This window comes from Chlorocebus sabaeus, chromosome 19, assembly GCF_047675955.1.
Source record: "Chlorocebus sabaeus isolate Y175 chromosome 19, mChlSab1.0.hap1, whole genome shotgun sequence".
Taxonomy (NCBI): Eukaryota; Metazoa; Chordata; class Mammalia; order Primates; family Cercopithecidae; genus Chlorocebus; species Chlorocebus sabaeus.
Window position 1 is genome coordinate 8,439,320 of NC_132922.1, and position 24,752 is coordinate 8,464,071.

General features: G+C 53.0%; 1 protein-coding gene across 1 annotated transcript in view; it reads left to right on the forward strand.

Annotated features, from left to right (window-relative positions):
* Positions 1 to 24,752, forward strand: part of NFAM1 (NFAT activating protein with ITAM motif 1) — a 51,473-nt gene that overhangs the window by 16,211 nt on the left and 10,510 nt on the right. Inside the window, exons 2-4 of the mRNA XM_007975970.3 lie at positions 4,317 to 4,646; positions 6,510 to 6,622; positions 18,513 to 18,611. Of these exons, the coding sequence (XP_007974161.3) occupies positions 4,317 to 4,646; positions 6,510 to 6,622; positions 18,513 to 18,611 (542 nt within the window). The remainder of the gene's footprint in view (positions 1 to 4,316; positions 4,647 to 6,509; positions 6,623 to 18,512; positions 18,612 to 24,752) is intronic.

Below are 24,752 nucleotides of genomic sequence, written 5' to 3' on the forward strand. Positions count from 1 at the left end.
CTGCCATATCTGATGGCAGCTTCCCAGCCTGGGTGCTGGCTCTTTTTCCTCAACACAGCCAGACCACCTGGGGTCCAAAGCCTGGCCCCACCACTCATGAGCTCTGTGGCTTTGGGCCTCTAAGGTCCCCTGGTTCTTTCGTTTTGGTTTTGAGATGGGGTTTCACTATGTTCTCAGGCTGGTCTCAAACTCCTGGGCTCAAGCGATCCTCCTGCTTCAACTTCCCGAGTAGCTGGAACTACAGGTGTGCGCCACCACTCCCAGCTAAACCCGCTACAGAACACGGTTGCAATAGTTGCCTCATGGGATTGTCGTGGTGTTTAATTGACATAGGATCCGTGTCACACCAAGCCAGGTTACGATTTCTGTACTTTATCTTTTCCTTCTGTCTGTGGGCTCCTGCTTCCAGGTCATGAACGCCCTCTAGATTCCCGGGCCACCAACCCTGCACCCCACCCCCATCCCAGGCAAACTCAATGCTCCCCATACCAGCCCTTCTGCCCCAGGCTCCTTCAGCTCCTTCCCTGTTGGACTGGGGATGTTGCCAGGACAGGAGCCCCTCCTGGTCTGGGGCAGGGCCTGTGACCTAACCAGTACCCCTTCAATGTTTGTGGGAGGCACAAAAAGATGACAGCTGAAAAGAATTTGTGGACTTGGAACTGACCGTGAAACCTATCAGCACTGTGCCTTCACAGAGGACCGCTTCTAGTCGGCAGCCAGCTAGGGCCTGGATCTCTACGGCCTGCACCCGTGAAGGGGCCTCTGGGAGGCACAGGTCCAGGAGATGGGGTGGGGGCTGGGCAGTTGCAGGGATCCGGCTCTGGGGTGCTGATGCCCCATTGAAAGGAAGGTACAGGGGAGGTGGTGAGCTGTATCCGCAGGCCAGAACCGGAGGCCTTGGCTGCCACTGCAGACCTCCTCTCCTCCCCCGGGTTTTTTGACCTGATGTCTCCAGACTGGCTGTTGTTATTGACTGAGCTCGTCAGAGACGGCTTCCTCTCTTTACTTTTGGAGACAGCAGTTTCATCAGAGGTCTGAGGTTCTTGCTTCAAAGCCTCTCCTCGCTGTGGCAGACCTGAGTCAGAGCCATGCATTGTCATGAGCCTAACCCAGTGACCTTAAAGAAACGAATCCTAGAAGAACATAGAACAATGGATGTCTGTTTTTATAGATTTCCCTGGAATTGTAAAGATCAGCTTAATTGCAGTAGCAGAGTTCATCGTTTTCTAGGATACCTCAGACAGGGAGAATTTTTAAAGAGAGTTGGTCTGAAGTCTTCCTGCCCAGGACAAACAGGAAGGTTTTGTGGTGCTGACAGTATATGTGTCCTCCCCCTGGAGTGGCCTCTTAGATGCACTGTGAGGAGGAGCAGGAGGCCCCGGGTGAGCAGATGGAGGTCACAGGTCGAGGGGGGCCACAGGGTAGGTGCACAGAGCGGGCAGTGACCTGTGAGTGCTGTGCGGGACTGCTGGGCAGGGTCAGTGGTGATGTCATTTGTGGTTCACCCTACCCCTCTTGTCTCTAAAAAATATTGATGCCCAGTCTGGCCTTGGTCTCCTGGCCTCAAGAGGTCCTTCTGCTTTGGTTCCTGAGTAGCTGGGATTACAGGCATGTGCCACCATCCCCAGCCCACCTGGGACCCTGGGGGACCATGTAATGGCTCTGCCCCCCTGCCACATCTCGGATAATTCCCTGCCCTGAAGCAAGGCTCTTAGTTTTTTGACAAAACTAATATAATGTTATCATTAAACAGCAGCAATCCTGCAGTAGAGTCCAGAGTTACAAAGCCCAGGGTAAAATCCCTCCTGCTCCATCCACCAGAGGGAAGCCCTGGAGGGAGCCTGGGTGCCAGCTCCCTGGAATGACATTTCACAAGTGAGCCTGTTATATCAATTACAAGTCGAACCCACTGTGACTGCCAGACATGTGAGTCGATTTCCTGGAACTGTCAGTGACTTTAGTTCTTTGAGGGAGGGAGTGTCTCTTTTTTAAATTTTTTTTAGTTTTTATTTTTGAGATGGAGTCTTGCTCTGTCACTCAGGCTGGAGTGCAGTGGCACAATCTTGGCTCACTGCAACCTCCACCTGCCAGGTTCAAGCGATTTTCCTGCCTCAGCCTCCCAAGTAGCTGGGATTACGGGTGCCCACCACTACACCTGGCTAGTTTTTGTATTTTTAGTAGAGACGGGATTTCGCCACGTTGGCCAAGCTGGTCTCAAACTCCTGACCTCAAGAGATCTGCCCACCTTGGCTTCCCAAAGTGCTGGGATTACGGGCATGAGCCACCAGGCCTGGCCAAATTTTTGTTGTTGTTGTTGTTGTTGTTATACAAATGAGGGCTTTCTGTGTTGTCCAGGCTGGTCTCGAGTGCCTGGCCTTGTCTCCTTATGCAACAAGACAACAGGCCTGAGCCACCGCAGCTCTCGATGTTTTTTTGTTTTTGTATTTTTAGGTGAGACGGGGTTTCACCATGTTAGCCAGGCTGGTCTCGAACTCCTGGCCTCAAGCAATCCACCCACCTCAGCCTCTCCAAGTGCTGGGATTACAGGTATGAGCCACCCCGCCCAGCCTGGGGGTGTCTCTTCAGTGGCTCAATAGGAAGCTCAAAATATCAGTGCAGTCGGAGTTTTGAGGGATTAACTGAAGCTCAGGGCCAACTCCATCTCTGTTCCCGCATCTTCCAGAAGGCTGGCCTCCCTTTGGGACCCCCTTCCCAGAGCTGTGGCTCACAGCTGAACTGAAGAGACCTGGGAAGAGATCAGCCTGGCCTCACTCCAGCTCCACACCACAGGCGGAGTCCACGCCTCACTTTCCCCAACAAAATCAATCTTGCGGCTCCTCTGAGCCTCTCAAACACACGATCTTCTCCCGATTAACAACCCGGCCTGCATGTTCTTGGCTGCTGGCTGCCGACCTCAATTTAGAACTGTCTGCTGCTCAGCTGCTGGAGAAGGAGGGGCCTGGAGAACCTAGGAGCGCTAAAACCCAGGGGCATATGCAGCTGAAGTCTGGGGCAGGGGATGGCTGCTGCCCCCAGCCCAGGATCCAAACAGCATCTCAGACACCTGCAGCAGGGGTTAGACGCCCCCCAGGCAGGGCTGCTGCTTTGGGCATTTTCAAACTGTTTTCTGAGGTGCCTCTGATGAGTGGGGGGAGGGGTGGCTCCTGCAAAATTGGCTTTGTCATAGTCATTGACATCATGATCACAGCCGAAATGGCCCCACGTGGAGCACCTCTGTGTTGTTGGAAAAACCGCTCTCAGGATGTTGCCTGTTATACTATATAAAAAGCTGACAGATCCTCTCCGAACCCAGAGTCCAGGAGAGGTTTGTGTCTCCCACCGCCTGCTTGCTTCCTTACTTTGGCACAGGGAGAACTGTGGGCAGACCTGCCTCCCTCTCTGTCTACCACCAGGAAACGCTTGGGTTTCTTTATTTTGTTTTCCTGCCTCCTTCTTTATTTCTCATCCATCACCAGCTTTCTCTCTTCTCAGGCCTGTGCTTTGATCCCAGGTGGCCTCTTGACATTTGGGAAGAAGAGGGGTTGGGAGTGCAGGCTCTGGTGTCCCCCGGCCCTGGATGGGATTGTAAGCTCTACTCTCTACCTGCTGAGGGATCCAGAGCTAAGTGCTTCAACTCCCTGACCCTCAGACTCTTCCTCTTTATAAAACAGGGCTCTCACTTTGCCTTGGGCTGTATTAGGAGAGGTAGAGTGGTGTGTGTAATATGCTTGGCACAACTCCGGCACACAGCAAGTGCAGGAGAGGCAGGGGCTGGACCTGCAGAGGTAAGTGCACAGGAGGCACGAGACTTGTCTTTTTTTTTTTTTTTTTTTTTTAGACAGACTCTTGCTCTTGTTGCCCAGGCTGGAGTGCAGTGGCACGATCTCTGCTCACTGTAACCTCGGCCTCCCAGGTTCAAGCAATTATCCTGCCTCAGTCTTCCGAGTAGCTGGGATTACAGGCATACACTACCACGCCCGGCTAATCTTTGTGTTTTTAATAGAGACGGGTTTTGCCATGTTGGCCAGGCTGATCTCGAACTCCTGACCTCAGGTGATCAGCCCACCCCAGCCTCGCAAAGTTTTGGGATTATGGGCGTAAAAAAATTAGCCCGGCTAATTTTTGTATTTTTAGTAGAGATAGGGTTCACCATGTTGGCCAGGCTAGTCTGGAACTCCTGACCTCAGGGGATCCACCTGCCTTGGCCTCCCAAAGTGTTGGAATTACAGGCGTGAGCCACCCACTTAATAGGCAAGTGGGTGGGACTGGGGCAGCCTCAAGTGACCGGTCGCTCTCTCCCTTTGCTTCCCCTCCAGGAGGACAGTCAGTAACCCACACCGGCCTGCCCATCATGGCCTCCCTGGCCAACACAGCTGTCTCCTTCAGCTGCAGGATCACCTACCCATACACCCCCCAATTCAAGGTTTTCACAGTCAGCTACTTTCATGAAGATCTCCAGGGACAGAGGAGCCCTGAGAAGCCGACCTACTGCCACCCTGTACTGGGCACAGAGAACCAGACCCGCACCCTGGACTGCCAGGTCATCCTTGTGCTGCCGGGCGCGTCGGCCACTGGCACCTACTACTGCTCTGTCCGCTGGCCACATGCCACGGTGTGCGGCAGTGGCACCTTCATCCTGGTCAGAGGTGAGGCTTCCTCTGTGGCTCTTCTGGGGCAAAGGACCTGGAGGTTTCAACTGGCAGTTTGGGCCTCTAGATTGGAAATAGAGAATGGGGCCAGGTGTGGTGGCTCACACCTGTAATCCCAGCACTTTGGGAGGCCGAGGCAGGTGGACCACCTGAAGTCAGGAGTTCGAGACCAGCCTGGCCAACATGGTGAAACCCCATCTCTACTAAAAACACAAAAATTAACTGGGTGTGGTGGCAGGCGCCTGTAATCCCAGCTACTCAGGAGGCTGAGGCATGAGAATCGCTTGAACCTGGCATGGGAAGTTGCAGTGAGCCTAGATTGCACCATTGCACTCCAGCCTGGGTGACAAGAGCAAAACTCCGTCTCAAAAAAAAAAAAAAAAAATGGAAATAGAGAATAGTTTGCCTTGTCTGCCAGCATTGGCAAAGCAGGCAAAGCCACTTCAGGGAGCTCTGGCCTGTGGCTGTGCCAGGGCTCCACCTGGGTGTGGAAAGGGCAGGGCCTGGCATGCACATCTGCCCCTAAACGCCACTGGCAGGTGACCTGAAAGAGCTCACTTGGACCCTTGGTCTCAGTGTGCCATGGGCATCATGGTAGGGGAACTTCTGCAGAACTCAGTATGTGCATGTATGTATTTGTGGGGGCCTCGTGTATGTGAGCACTTGGCTAATGTATAATACACCTTTCCAGGGACAGATTTTTAGTTTTCATCACATTCTGTTTTTTTTTTTTTTTTTTTTTTTGAGACGGAGTTGCCCAGGCTGAAGTGCAGTGGTACAATCTTGGCTCACTGCAATCTCTGCCTCCTGGGTTCAAGTGATTCTCATGCCTCGGCCTCCCAAGTACCTGGGATTACAGGTGTGCACCACCACACCCGGCTAATTTTTGTGTTTTTAGTAGAGACAGGGTTTCGCCATGTTGGCCAGGCTGGTCTCGAACTCCTGACCTCAAGTGATCCGCCCGCCTTGGCCTCCAAAAGTGTTGGAATTACAGGCGTGGGCCACCACACCCAGCCAGTTTTCATCACATTCTCAAAGGAGTGATGATCCCAAAAGTTTTGAGTGAGCCCGTCACCAAAGCCCTGATTCTCTGACCTACCTCTGTGATCCCCTAGAAGGAGCTGGGGGCTTCGGAATTCTATAGACCTGGGTTTGAACCTCTGTCCTGCTGCTTGCCCAGTGTGATCTTGGGCCTGGTCTTCATGATGATCCTCTGCCTTCCAAGGACTTGGATGAGGTTGAAGGAGATGGTGCCCATATGGGCTGGTGGCTGACAATAGGCAGTGTTGGCGAAATCATGCTCATGTGCCTGGCACGTGGTTGGCACTCTGTGTGTTTTTGCCAGCCAGATGGATGGATGGATGGGGTGAGGGGAAGGAGAAATGAATGCCAGCAGGAGGGACCGGGGGATGGTTTGGTGGTGGGGGAGGTCTGGGCCTCACCTAGCCTGGGTGCAGCCCCCTGTCAGTCCCAGTATAAACCCGCCTCCTTCAGCCCTAGCCACATCCACCCATATTATCACCACCTCCCACAGGGAAAACAAGAGGCCCTGAGAAGAGAGACATCTCGCTCAGGACCCTATAAGCAGCCTGCAGGGGAATCAGGTCACTGGGGCAGGGGCACCAGAAGAGCAAATGTAGTGGTTCCTGTCCTTACAGAGAATCAAGGCAGTGAACATGAAAAGGAGCAAGGGTGACAATGAAGTCCTGAGGCCTGGCTCCCAGGGGGCCTAGTGGGGTGTGGAGTGTGTCGGCGAGGGAGCATTGAAAACAGGGTCCTGAGTGAGGGAGAACATCATGTGTGTGTGCCCTGCTTTCTCCTGGGTCACTGACCCCTCTGCTCCCTTGCCCTTTCTCCTAGACGTAGGGTACCAAGAGCCCCCGCAGAGCCCCCGGAAGCTCCTGCTCTTTGGCTTCACCGGCCTCCTGAGTGTCCTGAGTGTTGTGGGCACGGCCCTGCTACTCTGGAAGAAGGTACGGGATCAATGCTCACAGCCATGCAGCCCCTCCGCCTGACACACCACGGACTGGCGGTGCTTCCCGGGGGCAGGCGGGCTGCCTGTCTGCCCTATGCAGGGCGTTTGGTGGGCCCTGGTGAGGGCACATCCACATCTGTAACAAGTGGCCCTCCTGGCCCCTTGCACCGGGGCTGGGGGCACCCCTCCTGTGCCGTTCCCTGTGCTACCGCGGGGCGCTTTTTGATCTTGTTGCAAGAAACCAGGGCTCTGCAGGCTTTCCCAGGTCCTGGGTCCCTCTGAGAACTTGGGAAAGGCCGCAGGCCCTCCTGCCTACCATTTCTAGCTCGGCAGATTAGGGAATCCCTGCTTAGGTTTTCTTGATCCCAGCAAGCTGTAAGGGATGAAGGGGCTACCAGTAGCCACTCGCACAGGTGCTCTCCCACTCGCCCTCCCACACACCCTCCCAAACACGCTCCCACACGCCCTCCCACATGCCCTCCAGCTATCCCCCGCCCGCCTCCCACACACCCTCCAGCAACCCTCCCACACACCCTCCTGCACACCCTCCCACTCACCCTCCCGCACGGCCTCCCACACACCCTCCACCATAGTTCCATGAGGAGGTTTTTTCCCATTTCACAGCTCTGGAAGGTCAGGCTCAGAGACGTTGTGATTTGCCCAGGGTCGCATAGTTAAGTGTACAGCAGTCAGGGCTAGAGTGCAGGATGGGGCAGCTTGGTCCGTCTCTTCACCTGGACAGCTCCTGCTCACACTGTGGGTGGCACCTGCCTGGGGAGAGAGCCTCTCTGCTGGGGATCCCCTCATGCTCATCATCACCCAGCCCTATGGATTCCTGTTCGATGCTGGCCCACCCTCCCTGCCTGGCAGCAAGTGCCAGGAGGCCAGAGGCCGAGGCAGTCTTGTTCAGGGGCTCCATGCCCAGCACATGGCGGTGCTCAGGCAGCCTGCTGAGTGAAAGGATGCAGTGCCCAGCGGGTACCAGGTTCTCCCAGGCTCAGGGTGCAAAGGTGATGGGTCAGGGCTCCTCAGAGGCTGCTGTTAGCAGCTCAGGCTACTGCTCCACCCTCCGGGGACCTTTGGGGCCAAGCCTGGGGGCAGCTGAGTCAGCGACAGCCCTGGGTGTGAGGGGAGAGCACTGGCACCATCACCAGGGTTTCCCTGGGTCAAAAAAGGCTCAGCCCCTGCATCCAAAGGCCGAGACCCTACCCACACCCAGAGAAGAGCTCTCTTCCACGGGAGTTTATGTGTTCATTCATTCAACGAACACTGAACACCTACAGCGTTCCAAGCCCTGTTCTAGGCACCAGGGATACAGCAATGACCAAACTGAAATCAAGAAATCTCTGTCTGAGGCCAAGCGCGGTGGCTCATGCCTGTAATCTCGGCACTTTGGAGGCCAAGGTGGGCGGATCACTTGAGGTCAGGAGTTCGAGACTAGCCTGGCCAGCATGGCAAAATCCCGTCTCTACTAAAAATACAAAAATTAGCTGGGTGTGTTGGCAGGTGCCTGTAATCCCAGAGGCTGAGGCAGGAGAATTGCTTGAACCTGGGAGGCAGAGGGTGTAGTGAGATTACTGTACTGCACTTCAGCCTGGGTGACAGAGCAAGACTAAGTCTCAAAAAAAAAAAAAAAAAAAAAAGAGAAATCTCTGTCTGCCAGGTATGGTGGCTCACACCTGTAATTCCAGCACTGTAGAAGACTGAGCCAGGAGGATTTCCTGAGCTTAAGAGTTCAATATCAGCGTGGGTAACATAGACCCCATCTCTACAAAACATTTTTAAAAATTAGCCAGGTATGGTGGCGTGCACCTGTGGTCCTGGCTACTTGGAAGGCTGAGGTGGAAGGATTGCTTGAGCTCAGGAGGTCGAAGCTGCAATGAGCTGTGATCACACCGCTGCACTCCAGCCTGAGCGACAGAGGGAGACTGTCTCAATAAAGAAAGAGGCCAGGTGGATGTGGTGGCTCACGCCTGTAACCCCAGCACTTTGGGAGGTCAAGGTGGGTGGTTCACCTGAGGTCAGGAGTTGGAGACCAGCCTGACTCACGTGGTGAAACCCCGTCTCTACTAAAAATACAAAAACATTAGCCAGGTGTGGTGGTGGGCACCTGTAATCCCAGCTACTTGGGAGGCTGAAGTGGGAGAATCGCTTGAACTCGGGAGGCGGAGGTTGCAGTGAGCTGAGATCGCGCCAGTGTACTCCAGCCTGGGCGACAGAGCGAGACTCTGTCTCAAAAAAAAAGAAAGAAAAAAAGAAGGAAGCAGGGCAGGGTGGGAGGGTGGGAGGGAGGGAGGGAGGGAAGGAAGGAAGGAAGGAAAAAAGGAAGGAAGGAAGGAAGGAAGGAAGGAAGGAAGGAAGGAAGGAAGGAAGGAAGGAAGGAAGGAGGAGGCTGGGTGTGGTGGCTCATGCCTGTAATCCCAGCATTTTCGGAGGCCGAGGCAGGTGGATCACCTGAGGCCAGGAGTTCAAGACTAGCTTGGCCAACATAGCAAAACCCCGTCTCTACTGAAAATATAAAAATTAACTGGGCATCATGGCACGTGCCTGTCATCCCAGCTACTCGGGAGACTGAGGCAGGAAAACAGCTTGAACCCAGGAGGCATAGATTGCAGTGAGTTGAGATGGCACCACTGCACTCCAGCCCCTGAGCAACAGAGCGAGACTCCATCTTAAAAAAAAAAAAGGAAAGGCTGGGTGCGGTGTCTCACATCTGTAATCCCAGCACTTTGGGAGGCCGAGGCAGGCAAATCACAAGGTCAGGAGATTGAGACCATCCTGGCTAACACAGTGAAACCCTGTCTCTACTAAAAATAAAAAAAATTAGCCAGGTGTGGTGGTCATGCGCTTGTAGTCCCACTTACTTAGAAGGCTGGGGCAAGAGAATTGCCTGAACCTGGGAGGCAGAGCTTGCAGTGAGCTGAGATCGTACCACTGCACTCTAGCCTGGGTGACAAAGTGAGACTGTCTTATTAAAAAAAAAAAAAAAGGAAAAATAAAAGAAAGGAAATCTGTTTTCATTAAATTGATATTCCTGTTGAGGCGAGACAGACGATGAACCACCCAGTGAGTAGGTCGTAGATCTCAGATGCGATAAGTGTTGGGGGAAACTCAGCCATATGAAGGGGGGTCAGCATGGGAGTGGAGAAGTGCCTGGAATGAAGGAGGCAGTTGCACATCAGGGCTGGGCTTGTCCAGCGGGAGAACAGTGGGTGCAGGTGCTCTGAGGCAGGAGCAGGCGTGGGGTGTCCCAGGAGCCGCAGGGGGGGCCCATGTGGCTGATGTAGCCTGAGCTCACGGAGAGTAGAAGGGTAGGAAGTGGAAGGAGATGCACCCAGGTAGGGGGCATTGAAAGGACTTTAGCCCTTACTCTATGTGAGACAAGGGAGGGGGTGGGATCAGACCTAGATTCTGATGGACCCTCTGTCTGGGTGAGGGACACCCGGTGAGGAGCTACTGCAAAGTCCAGGCAGAGGTGACAGGAGCCGGGGCCAGGGTGGCCTCAGGGAAGTGGTGAGCAAAGTGGGTGAAAGGCTAGAAGCGGACCCAAAGGGACTCGGGGAACGGTTTGCTCTGTTCCCTCTAGGAGAAGGCCTGAGCCTGGGGGTGTTTGGATCTGGGCCTGCTGGGCAGGTGTCAGGTGAGCTGTGGACTGGAAGAGCAGGCGAGGAAGCTGAAGGTCAGAGCGTGACTGAGCCAGAGCAAGTGGCAGGCCTGGGCCTGGAGCCCACGCCTTAGTTTCCCATCCTTGTCTTAAGGCTGGGGGTGTCATCGCTTTTCCAAGAAGGCTCTGAGGTGCTAAAAGAGCATGAGCTTGGCCCCTTTCACCCCCAGGAGCCCTGGGGGCTGCATTTCCTGCCTTCTATGAGCCAGTGTCTAAGTCAGGGTCTCAGCCATGATGCTGGCTCCCCTCCTTCCTGTGGGTCTGACACTGGTGTGAATGTTCCTACTTTGACATTGCCCTGTTGAGGAGCTTCAGGGTGAAGTGAGCCGCAGGCCCTGGGTGCCACTGTGAAGTCCAGGAGGGCTCTGTGCTTGGCCTTGACTCCAGCCCAGCCAGAGGGACGAGCTGAGCCGGGAAGACTCAAGATGGGTGGGAAACACTTCCTTCAGCTTCCATGAACCCAGGGTTAGGACGGAGACCCACCGGCTTCAGGCCGCCTCCCTCCCCAAGCCAGCACGTGTGTGCAACTGCCGTGTGCCCAGCCTGGGCCTTTCTTGCACACCCCTGACTCTCGCCCTCAATATATTCCCTCCCTCCCTCCTTCTGCTTTTCCCATGATGATAGCAAGTAGGGTATCTCTCAATTTATTCACTACTGAGCAGCCCCCAGGCACTCAAAACGAGGCCAGGGGAGGAGCTGAGGCATGGACACAGAAACTGGGCTTCAGGCACAGGTGACAAGGGACTCCCCCCGGCCTGCAGACCCCCACCCAGGCTTACAGGAGTGACCCGCACAAGTGCCCTCTGTGTACACGAAGCACAGTGGGCAAGGGGCAGAGTGGGGCCAAGTGAGATCTTAACCCTGAGCCCCCCACTTGCTGAGCAACTCCAGCTCCTGCCCTACAAAGATGGGACCGGACCATAGGGACTGGATCACAGTATCAGTAAAGGAGGGAGCAAAGCTCAGAGTCCTGGCCTTGAGTTCTGGTCCCAGCTCCCTCCCATCCAGGATGGCCTCAGTGACTCCTGCCTTCCTCTTCCTCCTCCTCCTCTCACCACCCTGCCTGTGCTTCCAGGAATGTCTGCAAAGTGTCTCGTGTGTGCCATCACTAGGCTAAGTGCCAACAGGGTGAAAGCAAGTCCTCTTGTCAAGTTTGGACCCTCTCTGAGCCTCAGTTTCTTCCTCTAGAAATGGGTATAAGGATAGACCCTGCCCATCAAGTGAACATGGAAGGAGATTCCACGTTTTTTTTTTTTTTTTTTTGAGATGGAGTTTCACTCTTTGCCTAGGCTGAAGTGCGATGGTGCAATCTCGACTCACTGCAACCTCTGCCTCTCAGATTCAAGTGATTCTCCTGCCTCAGCCTCCCAAGTAGCTAGGATTACAGACGTGCGACACCACACTTGGCTAATTTTGTATTTTTAGTAGAGACAGGGTTTCACCATGTTGGCCAGGCTGTTTTCAAACTCCTGACCTCAGGTGATCTGCAGGGGAGCACTTCTGAGGCACCAGTTGGGTGCCTGACACACAATAGAAGCTTCCTGCTGCCCACATACCCTCTGTGCCTGGGGAGGACAGCTGATGTGAGAGCCTGGGCTGGTAGGGAAAGAGAACGTGGAGGCCAGAGCAGCTGCTGTGTTTGCATTGCTAAAGCAGCCCTGGGAGCCCCAGGTTCACTGCTGATGCCCCTGATGGCAGTGGCAGAATGGGGTATGGAGACAGTCCAGGAGAAAGAGGTTCCCTCCAGGCACAGAGGGCCCAGGAGCACCTGCGGTAGTGGATAGATGAATTGAAGCTGGAGACTACCAACCAGAAGTGGCAGAGGGTGGACCCAAACCGCAGCTGGCAGCTTTGGGGACAGTGAGGACAAAGACAGAGCAGAGTGTGCAAACCCACTGGGGTGAGTCTAGAAGAATGGCATTGCCTCCCAGGGGCAGTGCCTGCACCTGAATTCTGCAAAGGCCAGGCAGGAAGGGCATGGAGTTCACACCCCCAGGAAGATGAGAGCTGGAGGGTGGCAAGAACTGAAGATGCATCAAGTCTGCCCGGAGGGGCTGGGGCGGGAGGGATGGGGGTGGAGCCCAGGAATGGATGACCCGCAGGTGGCACAGTCAGCCCTGCCCGCAGGCCCTTCAACAGCAGAGGCCTCCCAGGCCCTTCTTGTTCTCTGTGTTCCAGCACCTGGGATGCCTCCCAGAGATCTCCTCCTTTGCTTTCTGGACCCAGGTCCCATGTCCCCAGCTCAGAGATGCCCTCCCTGACCCCATGGCTGACACCTCCCTTGCCTCTGCCCTCGTCATCTGCAGGTCGCCTGAGCTTACTCCATTTCTTCCTCAAGGCCAGCTCAGTGAGGCTGGGTACCTCTCAGCCTGTTACCTGCCCAAGCCCTAGCCTCTAGCACACGGCCCCCTACATAGTAGGCCCTCAATAAACATCTGCTGAAGGGCTTACCATTTATAGTGCCCTTTCACTCCTGTCATTAAATTCATTCATTCAGGCTGGGCACGGTGGCTCATGCCTCTAATCCCAGCAGTTTGGGAGGCCCAGGTGGGCTGATTGCCTGAAGTCGGGAGTTCAAGACCAGCCTGACCAGCATGGCAAACCCCTACCTGTACTAAAAATACAAACATTAGCTGGGTGCAGTAGCACATGTCTATAATCCCAGCTACTCAGGAGGCTGAGGCGCAAGAATCGCTTGAGTCTGAGAGGTGGAGGTTGCAATGAGCCGAGATTGTGCCATTGCAATCCAGCCTGGGCGACAGAGCGAGACTCTGTCTCAAACAAACAAATCATTCATTCATTCATTCCTTAAATTGATGTTAGCTGAGTACCTACTATGTGTCAGGCCCTGTACAGAGGCGGGGAACACAGCAAGCTAAACTCTCAGTCGGCTGGGGAGATCAGCTGTTATGCTGTCATGACCTGTTCTAGCAGAAAGGAAGTAGAAATCAGCAGGGCTTAAAAGCACAGACTCGGGCCTTTGTTCAGTTGCAGTTCTACCACTTACCAATTTCTGCAAGCTGGGGCTGGGTGCCTGGGCTTCAGTTTCCCCGATGGGGATGCCAAACAGAGGAGCTGTGTCATGGGGTTGTAGAAGGCACAGAGGGGCCGCCGGTGTGGGTCTGAGGCGCTTTGAGTACCAGGAGAGGTCTCTCTCTCGAGAAGGCAGCGATCACCATGATTTCTGCCATGAGAGCAGGTTTGGGGGCTCCTGCCTGGCTTGAGGGGTCAAAGTGGTCTTCCCAGAGCAGGCACCCCCTGCAGCTGGCCCGTCGCCATCCTCAACCTCTCATGGCGTCGGACACAGCAGACCTCCCACCTCACAGCACACTCCTCCTCTTGGTTCCAGTATGTCATGCCCTCCTGGTTCTGTCCCACCCCATGGGCAGCTTTGCTGGGTCACCCCCTTCTTGGTGACATCTAAATTCTGGCACATCCCAGGCCCCTTCCTTCGAGCCCTTCCGCTCTCTGTCTGTGTTCCTGCGGTGAAAGCTCTGCTCTGCGGGCGGCATTCCCCGTCCACAGATGCTGCTGCTCAGATCCCTCCCAAAGCTCCAGACCACGGTCCACAGCCCCATGTGGGAGCCTGAGGGCGCCGCCACCTCATGCGTCCAGAGCAGTGCTCCTCAGTCCCCAAGTCCTCTGCGTCCCAGCACATGTGCTCCAGATGCCCAGGCCCGAGCCTTGGAGTTGTGCTAGGCTCTTCTGTCTCCCCACATCTGTCCCTCAGCAAGCCTTGCACTCAATCCGTCCCAGAGCCAGCCCCTTCTCTGGGGCTTCCAAGGCGTCCCAGGCTCAGGGCTCCATCACCCTCTCCTGGAATATGGGTCTCTGCTGCCACGCCCTGGCTTCTGTTACACCCTGCTTCTGTCTTTATGCTGTCTGTCCTGCCAAAGCACAGCCCCTGCAGTGGAGGGGACTTAGTGTCCCCAGCGCCTGGGGGAGCCTGGCACGCAGTGCATGCTTGTGGAAGGAATGACAGGATAAATGCACGCGAGGACCTGGAAGATAAGGCAGAAGCGGCCAGGGTGTGAGGTGGCAAAGCCACATTATTGCTCCCATTTTACAGAGGAGGAAACTGAGGCCCAACAGGCTTCCTGAGCTGCTGATGGCAGCACCCCTGGTGTGTAGAGCTGGATCTCAGCCCAGGCCTGGTGACTCCCTGTCCCACCACCATCTAGCAGGGAGGGGAGACTTGGGCCACAGAGAGCTGGGCACAGTGGGAGAACCCACGATAGAGATTTATCTGAAAATCAGTTGAAAGGGCAAATGTTGGCCCCGAGGACAGAGCGCTTGGTGGGCAGGGATGGCCGGGGACGGGCAGGGAGCAAAGCAGCCCCATCCCCTACAACTCACACGTAGTACAACGTGAGTTTTCAAGAAGGCTCCCTTACCACCCTGGCTAACACATGGTGAAAACCCGTCTCTACCAAAAATACAAAAAAATTAGCCAGGCGAGGTGGCGGGCGCCTGTAGTCCCGGCTACTCGGGAGGCTTAGGCAGGAGAATGGCGTGAACCCAGAAGGCGCAGTTTGCAGTGAGCCGAGATCGCGCCGCTGCACTCCAGCCTGGGTGACAGAGTGAGACTCCGTCAAAAAAAAAAAGAAGGCTCCTTCTCTGCTCCACTGGACCCCTTGCCCTGGCCCAGCCACCCCAGCACCCCCAGGAGGCCTCTCTCCTGGAGATCCTGCCTCTTCCCCTTGCCAGCCCCAACCTGCAGTCCAGCCCGCGTCTGTGGCAGCAGAGGGAGGCTTATATAATGTAACTGCGGCCACTTCCCTGCCCTGGTGGCCCACGCTGCCCTCCGGGGAAACACCATGGCATTTGGCCTTTCATGGCCCCACCCGTGCCGGCCTGTGGCTCATCTCCTCCTTTGTGTCTAACTGTCCGTTCTTCTGTGTGTCTGTGACACTCCTGCCCCCGAGCTGTTCACAATGCATAAGACGCTTTCTCGGACCGGGAGAACTTTGAAGTTCTTCCCGTGTCTTCAGAAGACAGCACAAGATGGCCCTGAGACGTCTGCTTCAGTCCCCTGCAGACTTGGGGCTCCTTCCTGGGACCCCGCAGTGGAACTCACTTCTCTGGCAACCCCATCAGTCTCACTAGCAGAGCCTCGAGGCCAGGCATGGGTCTTGCTTACCAGGGGGTCCTCCATGCCCAGCCCAGGTCCAGCGCGTAGGAGAGCCAGGGAGAGACATCAACAGCTAGCTGAGCTCCAGGGACCTTGCTTTCCAGCCCCAGCAGGTCCAAAGATCTGAGCCCAGGTCAGCCTCCCGGGAGAGCCACTGCCCATGAGCTCACATCCTCAGCCCTGGCAGTGTCCAGGCCGGCCAGCTCAGCGAGGAGACAAACGCTAGGTCCCCAGCTGCCTTGACAAGAGGAGGCATCGAGGTGCACTGGGGTGGACCACAGCCTCTGACTGTGACGGTGCCCTCAAGAAGCAGGTGGTGCAGGGGAGGCGGCCCCGGATTTGAGGACACATATCTGGGTTTGATCCAAGGACAGCCTTTTACCAGCTGGACAAGCCTCAACTTCCCCCTTCTGTTTTTGTTTTTGTTTTGTTTTGTTTTGGAGATGGAGTCTCACTATTTTTGCCCAGGCTGGAGTGCAGTGGCGCAATCTCAGCTAACTGCAACCTCCACCTCCACTTGAGGTTCAAGCAATTCTCTTGTCTCAGCCTCCTGAGTAGCTGGGATTGATTACAGGCGCTCACCACCATACATGGCTAATTTTTGTATTTTTAGTAGGGATGGGGTTTCACTATGTTAGCCAGGCTGGTCTCAAACTCCTGACCTCAAGTGATCCGCCCACCTTGGCTTCCCAAAGTGCTGGGATTACAGACATGAACCACCGCACCTGGCCCCCTATCTGTTAAACGGGCCATTCCATGCCCACCTCCTCTGGCTGTTATGAGAATTAAATGAAAATAAGGACAAGTCCCAGCAGACTTCGTAAACTATCAAGTGCTACACAGACGCCAGCACTTCTCTGTGTCTGTGAGGCTTACACGTTCTAACTAAGCAGAGCAGTGAAAACTCCAGCTCCTGTCTCATCAATATCTTGCTGAAACACAGATCCGGATTCAAATCAAATCTTGCCTCTGCCACTTCCTGGTTGCATGGCCTCAGCAAGTCACCTGCCCTGTGTCAGCCTTCACCCTCATGTACAGAACAGAGAGGGTGGAAAGATTCACCTGCGGGTTGCGGAGGGCGTGTGAGAGAAGGCAGGTCAGGTGTTGAGAGCCCTACCTGGTTCCATGCTCTGAGCCATTATGAGCTGTGACTGGGGGTGGCGCCGGCTTCTGCCTGCGAGTTAAGTAGCTCTCAACAGCTAATCCCGCCGTAAATGGGCTGGGGTTTGGCAGGAGGCCAGGGTTTTTAATTAGCTTCTGCCCTGAGATGAGGCAGTTGTGGCTCCACTGTCAGCAGTGGCAGTGTGGTGCCTGCAATGAAGGGGGATGTCCAGGCCATCTCCCTCTGCCTCTGGAGGGCCGCCTGTACCGCCTCCTGACTCTCCCAGCCATCACCTTCTCAGCAGGCCCAACGCAGCCTCCACCGTGACCAGCGGGAGCTTTCTCCAGCACAGTTCTGACCCTGGCGTTCCTACTTCCAGTCCTCAGATGTTTCCTATGCTCTTCACACAGCCTACATGGCCACGCCATGCCTGCACCTCCCAGGCAGGATTCCCTCTCCAGTCACACACTGACCTCTCTCTCTCTCTCTCTTTTTTTTTTTTTTTTTTGAGACGGGATCTCGCTCTGTCGCCCAGGCTGGAGTGCAATGGTGTGATCTCGACTCACTGCAATCTCCGCCCCCTGGGTTCAAGTGATTCTCCTGCCTCACCCTCCTGAGTAGCTGGGATTACAGGCGCACACCACCACACCTGGCTAACGTTTATATTTTTAGTAGAGATGGGGTTTTGCCATATTGGCCAGGCTGGTCTCAAACTCCTGATCTCAGGTGATCCACCCGACTCGGCCTCCGAGTCCCAAAGTGCTGGGATTACAGGCATGAGCCACCGCGCCCAGCCTATGCTGACCTTCTCCAAGTGCCTCGAGACCTCCAGGCCTTGGCACATGCTGTTCCCTCTACCTGGGGCTCCCTCCTCCCTCTCTTGCTAAATGAACTTCTTGCCCTCAGGATTTCACCTTCAATATTGCTTCTGCCCAGTGGGGCATTGGTTTCCTCCTCCTGTGCCAGAGTCTCTGTGCCTGGCGGTCAACCCACATACCAGGTTTTGGCAAAACTACTGGTTCATCCTCCATCTTTTCACTGGTCCCTAAACTCCAGGAGGGTAGGGACGGTGCCTACCTCCTCACACTTCCTGGCTTGCCAGTGCTATCAAGTGTGTGTTGGTTGACCAAGGGCCTTGTAAGCACCACCTCCTAAGCACCAGGCACCGACTCCCTGTGCCCTCCTTGTATCTTTGCAACAATCTCACAAAGGAGGGTTATTGCTGAAGAAACCAAGACCCATGGCCGAGCATGGTGGCTCACGCCTGTAATCCCAGCACTTTGGGAGGCCAAGGTGGGCAGATCACGAGGTCAAGAGATCGAGACCATCCTGGGCAACATGGTGAAACCCCGTCTCTACTAAAAATACAAAAATTAGCCAGGCGTGGTGGCATGCGCCTATATTTCCAGCTACTGGGGAGGCTGAAGCAGGAGAATCGCTTGAACCCAGGAAGTGGAGGTTGTAGTGAGCTGAGCGCACCATTGCACTCCAGCCTGGGCGACAGAGCAAGACTCCATCTCAAAATAGTAATAATAATAATAATAATAATAATTAATTAATTAAAAAAGAAACCAAGGCCCAGAGAGGGGAAGTGGCTCTCTCGAGGCCAGAGCCAGTGACAGCAGAGCAGGACTGGACACTGGACCTGGCTGGCGCCACTAGGGGCCCACCCACAGCTACCGGCTCGGTCCTTGGGGCCCTGCCCTACTGGCACTGGGCCCAGTAGCTTGTGTCCCTACCAGCCAGGTGCTCTGTCCAGGGACACCTCGTGTGGGCCTTTTCCATTTCCTGTGTCTCCAGGTGCAGGAATGGCTTGACGCAGGTCTTGTAGACATTTGCCATGTTGCCCTGGAGAGGGTGAGTGGGAGGGACTGAGTGACGGATCTCTGTGTGACCTCATGACAATCTGCCATCCTTTCCCTTGGTGGGATCTGTGCGAGGAGGAAGATGAGAGCCACTCTTCCCTGGTCCTGACTCCTTTCTCCCTACAGAAGCAGATGCGGGGTCCAGGGAAGGACCCCACCAGGAAGTGCCCAGATCCAAGATCTGCCAGCAGCCCCAAGCAGCCTCCTTCAGAATCCGTCTACACAGTGAGTCCCGGGGCCCCACTCCCTCCACTTCTCTCAGGCCTGAGGCAGGGTCTGTCTTGTACCAGGGTCTGTCTGGCTCAGTCTTGTACCAGCTGTGTGACCTCTCCTAGCCTCAAGTTCCTCATCTGTAAAACGGGTACAATTCTCACCTCATGGAATTTCTATGAAGCTGAAAAGAGATGACACGTGCGGGGCCCCTGGAAGGCATATGGATGTCAGGTGCCCCCCACGCCCTGTTCCCCTCCTTGGCACAGCCCCTCATTCTGGGACAAGGGGTAGTGAGGGCATAGGTTGGTGAGGAATGAAGGAAACTCCTTCATCTGACCAAACAGCCGTTACCACTTCCTCCTGTTTTTATTGCACAAACAACAAAAAATCACAAAAAGAGGAAGAGGTCAGGTGCCATCCCACGCCCTTAACACATCAGTGATTTTTAATCATTTGCTCTCCCTCCCCTCCTAGCACATGCAGACATTGTCTTACGTGGTCACAGTCACAGCAGAGACACGTGTTGGGACCCTGTTTGTTCCACTCTCTGCTGTGTCATAGGCATTTTCCAAAACAATCTTCCTGGAGATGTGGGTGCATCTTCAGGAAGTGGACAGGAGGTGCAGCGTAGGGGCAAAGGAGGCCAGGCCACCCCAGCCCGGCCAACCAGCCAGCATGCAGCCCTCTGCCCAGTGGCTGGGGCCTGGGAGGGCTGGGAACACTCTTTTTGCTATGTTCCTTTCGACTCCACAAGCAACATATGCTCCAAGTAGAGCAAGTGAAGAACAAATGCCACCCAGTGCCAGCTGGGGTCCCCATCCCGTGAGATCTGGCACCACCAGGTGGGCTCCCCACTCCACGCCTGGAAGGCACACAGCCCTTCTGGGGCCCTGCAGGTTCCCCAGGTGCACGCTCCCTAGGTGCATGCTCCCTGGTTGTGTTGGCACTTAGATTCTGCTCGTATGTGCTGCCATTTCTGTTCCCACAACAACGACTCCCTCTAATAACGCCACAAAATGCCACACAGAGGACGTCCAGGATATGGCCTTGTCTGCTGAGGATGGGGCAGGTGGCAGTGAGGCCAAGGAAATGTCCCTGTGGGGCAGTGCCAACAGTCCCAAGTGAAATGTGATGGTTCTCAAAGGGCTTTCAGCTTCCCCATCCCGGGGAGTTTCCGTCAGCCACGGCTTTGCACGCGGCCGGAGACTTCCTCATACTCTCTCCTGTCTCCCAGCATCTCATAGTGGTATTTTCCCTACCAGGGATTCTGGTGTCAACTGTTAGATGAAAATATTTCTCTCTCTCCCTCTCACTCTCACTTTCCCTCTCCCCCAACATACACATATGTGAGATATATATATATATATATATATATATATATATATATATATATATGAAGAAAATAACCAGCATCCTAATCCCATCTTCTTCCAGGATAAATACTAGGAACATTGACTAATATATTTTCCAGTATTTTTTCTATAAATATATACAAAGAAACCCAGACACATTCACACATACTTCTTTTTTAATTGGAGTAATGCAGCTATTTTTTTTTCATGAACATCTCATGAACATCTTTCCACACGAATAAATATCCTTCTGTGAGATTTTTTTTTTTTTTTTTTTTTTTTTTTTTTGAGACGGAGTCTTGCTCTGTTGCCCGGGCTGGAGTGCAGTGGCCGGATCTCAGCTCACTGCAAGCTCCGCCTCCCGGGTTTACGCCATTCTCCTGCCTCAGCCTCCCGAGTAGCGGGGACTACAGGCGCCCGCCACCTCGCCCGGCTAGTTTTTTGTGTTTTTAGTAGAGACGGGGTTTCACTGTGTTAGCCAGGATGGTCTCGATGTGAGATTATTTTTAATGGAAGAGCTCTTTTGAGCAGAGCTGCTTTTTTGCCTGGGTTTCGAAGTCTCTAGGACTCAGGCCGACTTCTCTGGAGTGAGGTGAAGAGGCCTAACTGCCTGCAGGGTTGCAAGGCAGCTTGGAGAGCAGAGGTCATAGAACTTTGCTAAGCCCTTGACATAAGGGTCTACCAGCTGAGATTGGGCCTGGGCGGAGAAGAGTGACAGTCACAACAATGATGATGATATCAAGAGCCATTTGTTGTGTGCCTACTATGTGCCAGGGATCATGGCAGGACTTTACACCTGTTATATTTTATCAATCCTCTGGATAAGGTTTTGGGGTAAAGATGTTGTCCCCATTTTCACTTTCTTTACTTTTATTTCCTTCCTTCCTTCCTTCCTTCCTTCCTTCCTTCCTTCCTTCCTTCCTTCCTTCCTTCCTTCCTTCCTCCCTCCCTCCCTCCCTCCCTCCCTCCCTCTCTCTCTCTCTCTTTCTTTCTTTGTTTCTTTCTTTTTTTCTTTTTTTTGAGGCAGAGTCTTGCTGCATCACCCAGGCTGGAGTGCAGTGGCATCATCTCGGTTCACTGCAAGCTCTGCCTCCCGGGTTCACACCAGTCTCCTGCTTCAGCCTCCCAAGTAGCTGAGACTACAGTCATCAGCCACCATGCCTGGCTAATTTTTTCGTATTTTTAGTAGAGACAGGGTTTCACCATGTTAACCAGGATGGTCTCGATCTCCTGACCTTGTGATCCACCTGCCTTGGCCTCCCAAAGTGCTGGGATTACATGCGTGAGCCATCGCGCCCAGGCTTCCTTTGGATTTTCTACGAACCTAGTCATGTCATCTATGAATAATGCAAGTTTTACTTTTTCCTTTCCAATCCTCATTATTTTATTTTATTATTATTTTTATTTATTATTATTATTTTTTTAGACAGAGTCTTGCTCTTGTTGCCCAGGCTGGAGTGCAATGGTGCAATCTCAGCTCACTGTAACCTCTGTCTCCCCTGTTCAAGTGATTCTCCTGCCTCAGCCTCCTGAGTAGCTGGGATTACAGACGACCACCACCATACCCAGCTAAATTTTTTGTATTTTTAGTAGAGATGGGGTTTCGCCATGTTGGCCAGACTGGTCTCAAACTCCTGACTTCAGGTGATCCACCCACCTTGGCTTCCCAAACTGCTGGGATTACAGGCATGAGACACCATGCCTGGCCTGTTTTATTTGTTTATTTATTTTTTGAGACAGGGTCTTTCTCTGTCACTCAGGCTGGAGTGCAATGGTATGATCTCAGCTTACTGCAACCTCCACCTCCTGGGCTCCAGTGATCTTCCCACCTCAGCCTCCCAGGTGGCTGGGACTATGGGTGTAAGACACCGCACTCGGCTAATTTATAAATTTTTCGTAGAGAAGAGGTCTCACTATATTGCCCCAGCTGGTTTTGAGTTCCTGGGCTCAAGTGATCCTCCCACCTCTCAAAGTGCTGGGATTACGGGCATGAGTCACCGCACCCGGCCCAATCCTGATACCTTATTTTTTTTTTCACTTTATTGCACTGCCTGAGGTCTCTGATATAACCATGGTGAATAGAGGTGATGATAGCAGGCATCCTTGTCTTGTTTCCCAGTCTCCGGGGAAGGTTTTTTGTAAATATATTCTTCCTTCTTTGGGCAGATACTTAAATAATGTCCTATCTTTCTTCTTTTCTAATTTCTGCACTTACAGCATGAATTTCCCTTTAATAGGGCTTTAGCTGCATCCCACAAGTTTTGATGTCATATTTTCATCATCTTTCAGTTTAAAATTTCCATTGAGAAATCTTCGTTGCCTCACGGTTACTTAAATGTGATTTGCTTAATGTGATGTGGTGGCACACACCTATAATCCCAGCTACTCGGGAGGCCGAGGTGGGAGGATTGCTTGAGCCCAGGAGTTTGAGACCAGTCTTGGCAACATAGCAAGACCCCATTAAAAAAATTATTTTAAATTAATAAGGATATGGAAGGCCAAGCGCAGTGGCTCACGCCTGTAATCCCAGCACTTTGGGAGGCCAAGGCGGGTGGATCACCTGAGGTCGGGAGTTCAAGACCAGCCTGACCAACATGGAGAAGCCCCATCTCTACTAAAAATACAAAATAATTAGCTGGGCATGGTGGCGCATGCCTTTAATCCCAGCTACTCAGGAGGTTGAGGCAGGATAATGCTTGAACCCGGGAGGCGGAGGTTGCGATGAACCAAGATCGCGCCACTGCACTCCAGCCTGGACAACAAGAGCGAAACTCTGTCTCAAAAAATAAATACATATATAAATAAAAATAAGGATATGGAATATTTTATCAACATGATCAACAGACTTGAACTAATTCACATATAAAGAATACTCATTCAACCAGGTATGGTACATGTTATTTTCAAGTGCACACAGAATATAAACTGAGCCATAAAGCAAGTCTCAAAAAATTCAAAAGGATTAAAAACCACACAGAATGTACTCTCTGATCACCGTGGAATTAGGTAAAAATAAAAAACACCACATAGCCATAATATAATTAGACATTCAAAACTGTTGAATGAGCACTCTCATTTATTAAGGATTAATAATTGATCCTTACTAATTAAACTTTTTTTTTTGGCTGGGTGCAGTGGCTCAGGCCTATAATCCTAGCACTTTGGGAAGCCAAGGCGGGCAGATCCTTTGAGGTCAGGAGTTCGAGACCAGCCTGGCCAACATGTTGAAACCCCATCTCTACTAAAAATACAAAAACTAGCCAGGTGTGGTAGCGCACACCCGTAATCCCAGCTACTCAGGAGGCTGAGGCAAAAGAATCACTTGAACCTGGAAGGCAGAGGTTGCAGTGAGCCGAGATCGTGCCATTGCTCTCCAGCCTGGGCGACAAGAGTGAGACTCTGTCTCAAAAAAAAAAAAAAAAAAAAAATCTGAGTTTGGTTTGAGAGAGATGCTGTTTAGATATTCAAGTGGGGTTGACTCTGGTGTTCAGAGGATAGATGGTCTTCGGAAGCTTGTGGTTAAATGAGATCACCCAGCGAAGGGGGTGAAGAAGAAAAAGAGTCCCAGGATGGGCTCCAGCCTTTACTCCAATCTTTACAGTTCAGGGTTCCACTGGTTCTGGAAGAGGAACAAGTGAAAGGGACTGAGGAGGTGTGGTGGTGAGGCAGGGGAGGATCAGGAGAGTGTGGAATGTTCTGGAAGCAAGTGAAGACAGTGTGTTGAGGAGGAGGGAGAGCTCAAAGGTGTCGATGCTGCTGATTCATCAAGGAAGGTGAGGGCCGAGAACCGTCCATTGGTTTAACAATGTGGAGTCAATGGTGACCCTGAGAAGGAAGGTTCTGGTGAAGAGGAGGGCTGCAAGCCTATAAAGAGAAACAGAAAGGAGAGGGAGAGGGGCTGAAGGTGAGAGGGCCCTGTCAACGCTGGAGGAACTCTGTTCTAAGGTGCTGTGGAGAAAGGGCAGGGAGCTGGAGGGGGATGTGGGCTCAGGGAATTTCGGATGGAAGAAATCATAGCATGTTTGCAAGCTGTAAACCAGTAATGTACTGTTCACCCTATTTTGCAGATTATGGAACTAAGACTCAGAAAGTGTAAGTAGCAGACCCAGTAAGCAAAAGGACAAGGCTCAGATGGGGGTTTTGGTGGGTCTGTCTAACCCACCCCAAAATCATGCTTTTAATATGTCAAGTTTTTCTTTTATTTTTAAATTCATTTTATTTATTTTTATTTATTTTGAGACAGAGTCTCGCTCTGTCACCCAGGCTGGAGTGCAGTGGCGTGATCTCAGCTCACTGAACTTCTGCCTGCCGGGTTCAAGTGATTCTCCTGCCTCAGGCTCCCAAGTGGCTGATACTGCAGGCGTGCACCCCCATGCCTGGCTAATTTTTGTATTTTTAGTAGAGACGGGGTTTCATCATGTTGGCCAGCCTGGTCTTGAACTCGTGACCTCAGGTGAGATTTGCTCACCTCGGCCTCCCAAAGAATAGGTCAAGTTTTTTAAAAAAACAAATTGAAGTAGTGCAGCTTTTTTAATTTTTTTCATGTCATAATATGCCATGAGCACTCTTCCACATGAATAAAAAGCAAGAACTGACATAATTAAAAGGAGAAATAGACAAATCCACAATTATTCTGGCAGATTTTAACTAACTTCTATTAAAAATTGAGAAAACAGACCAAAAAAATCAGTAAGGACCAGATGTGGTGGTATGCACCTGTAATCCCAGCTAATCGGGAGGTTGTGGTAGAAAGATCACTTGAACCCAGAAGTTCAAGACCAGCTGGGCCACATAGTGAGAC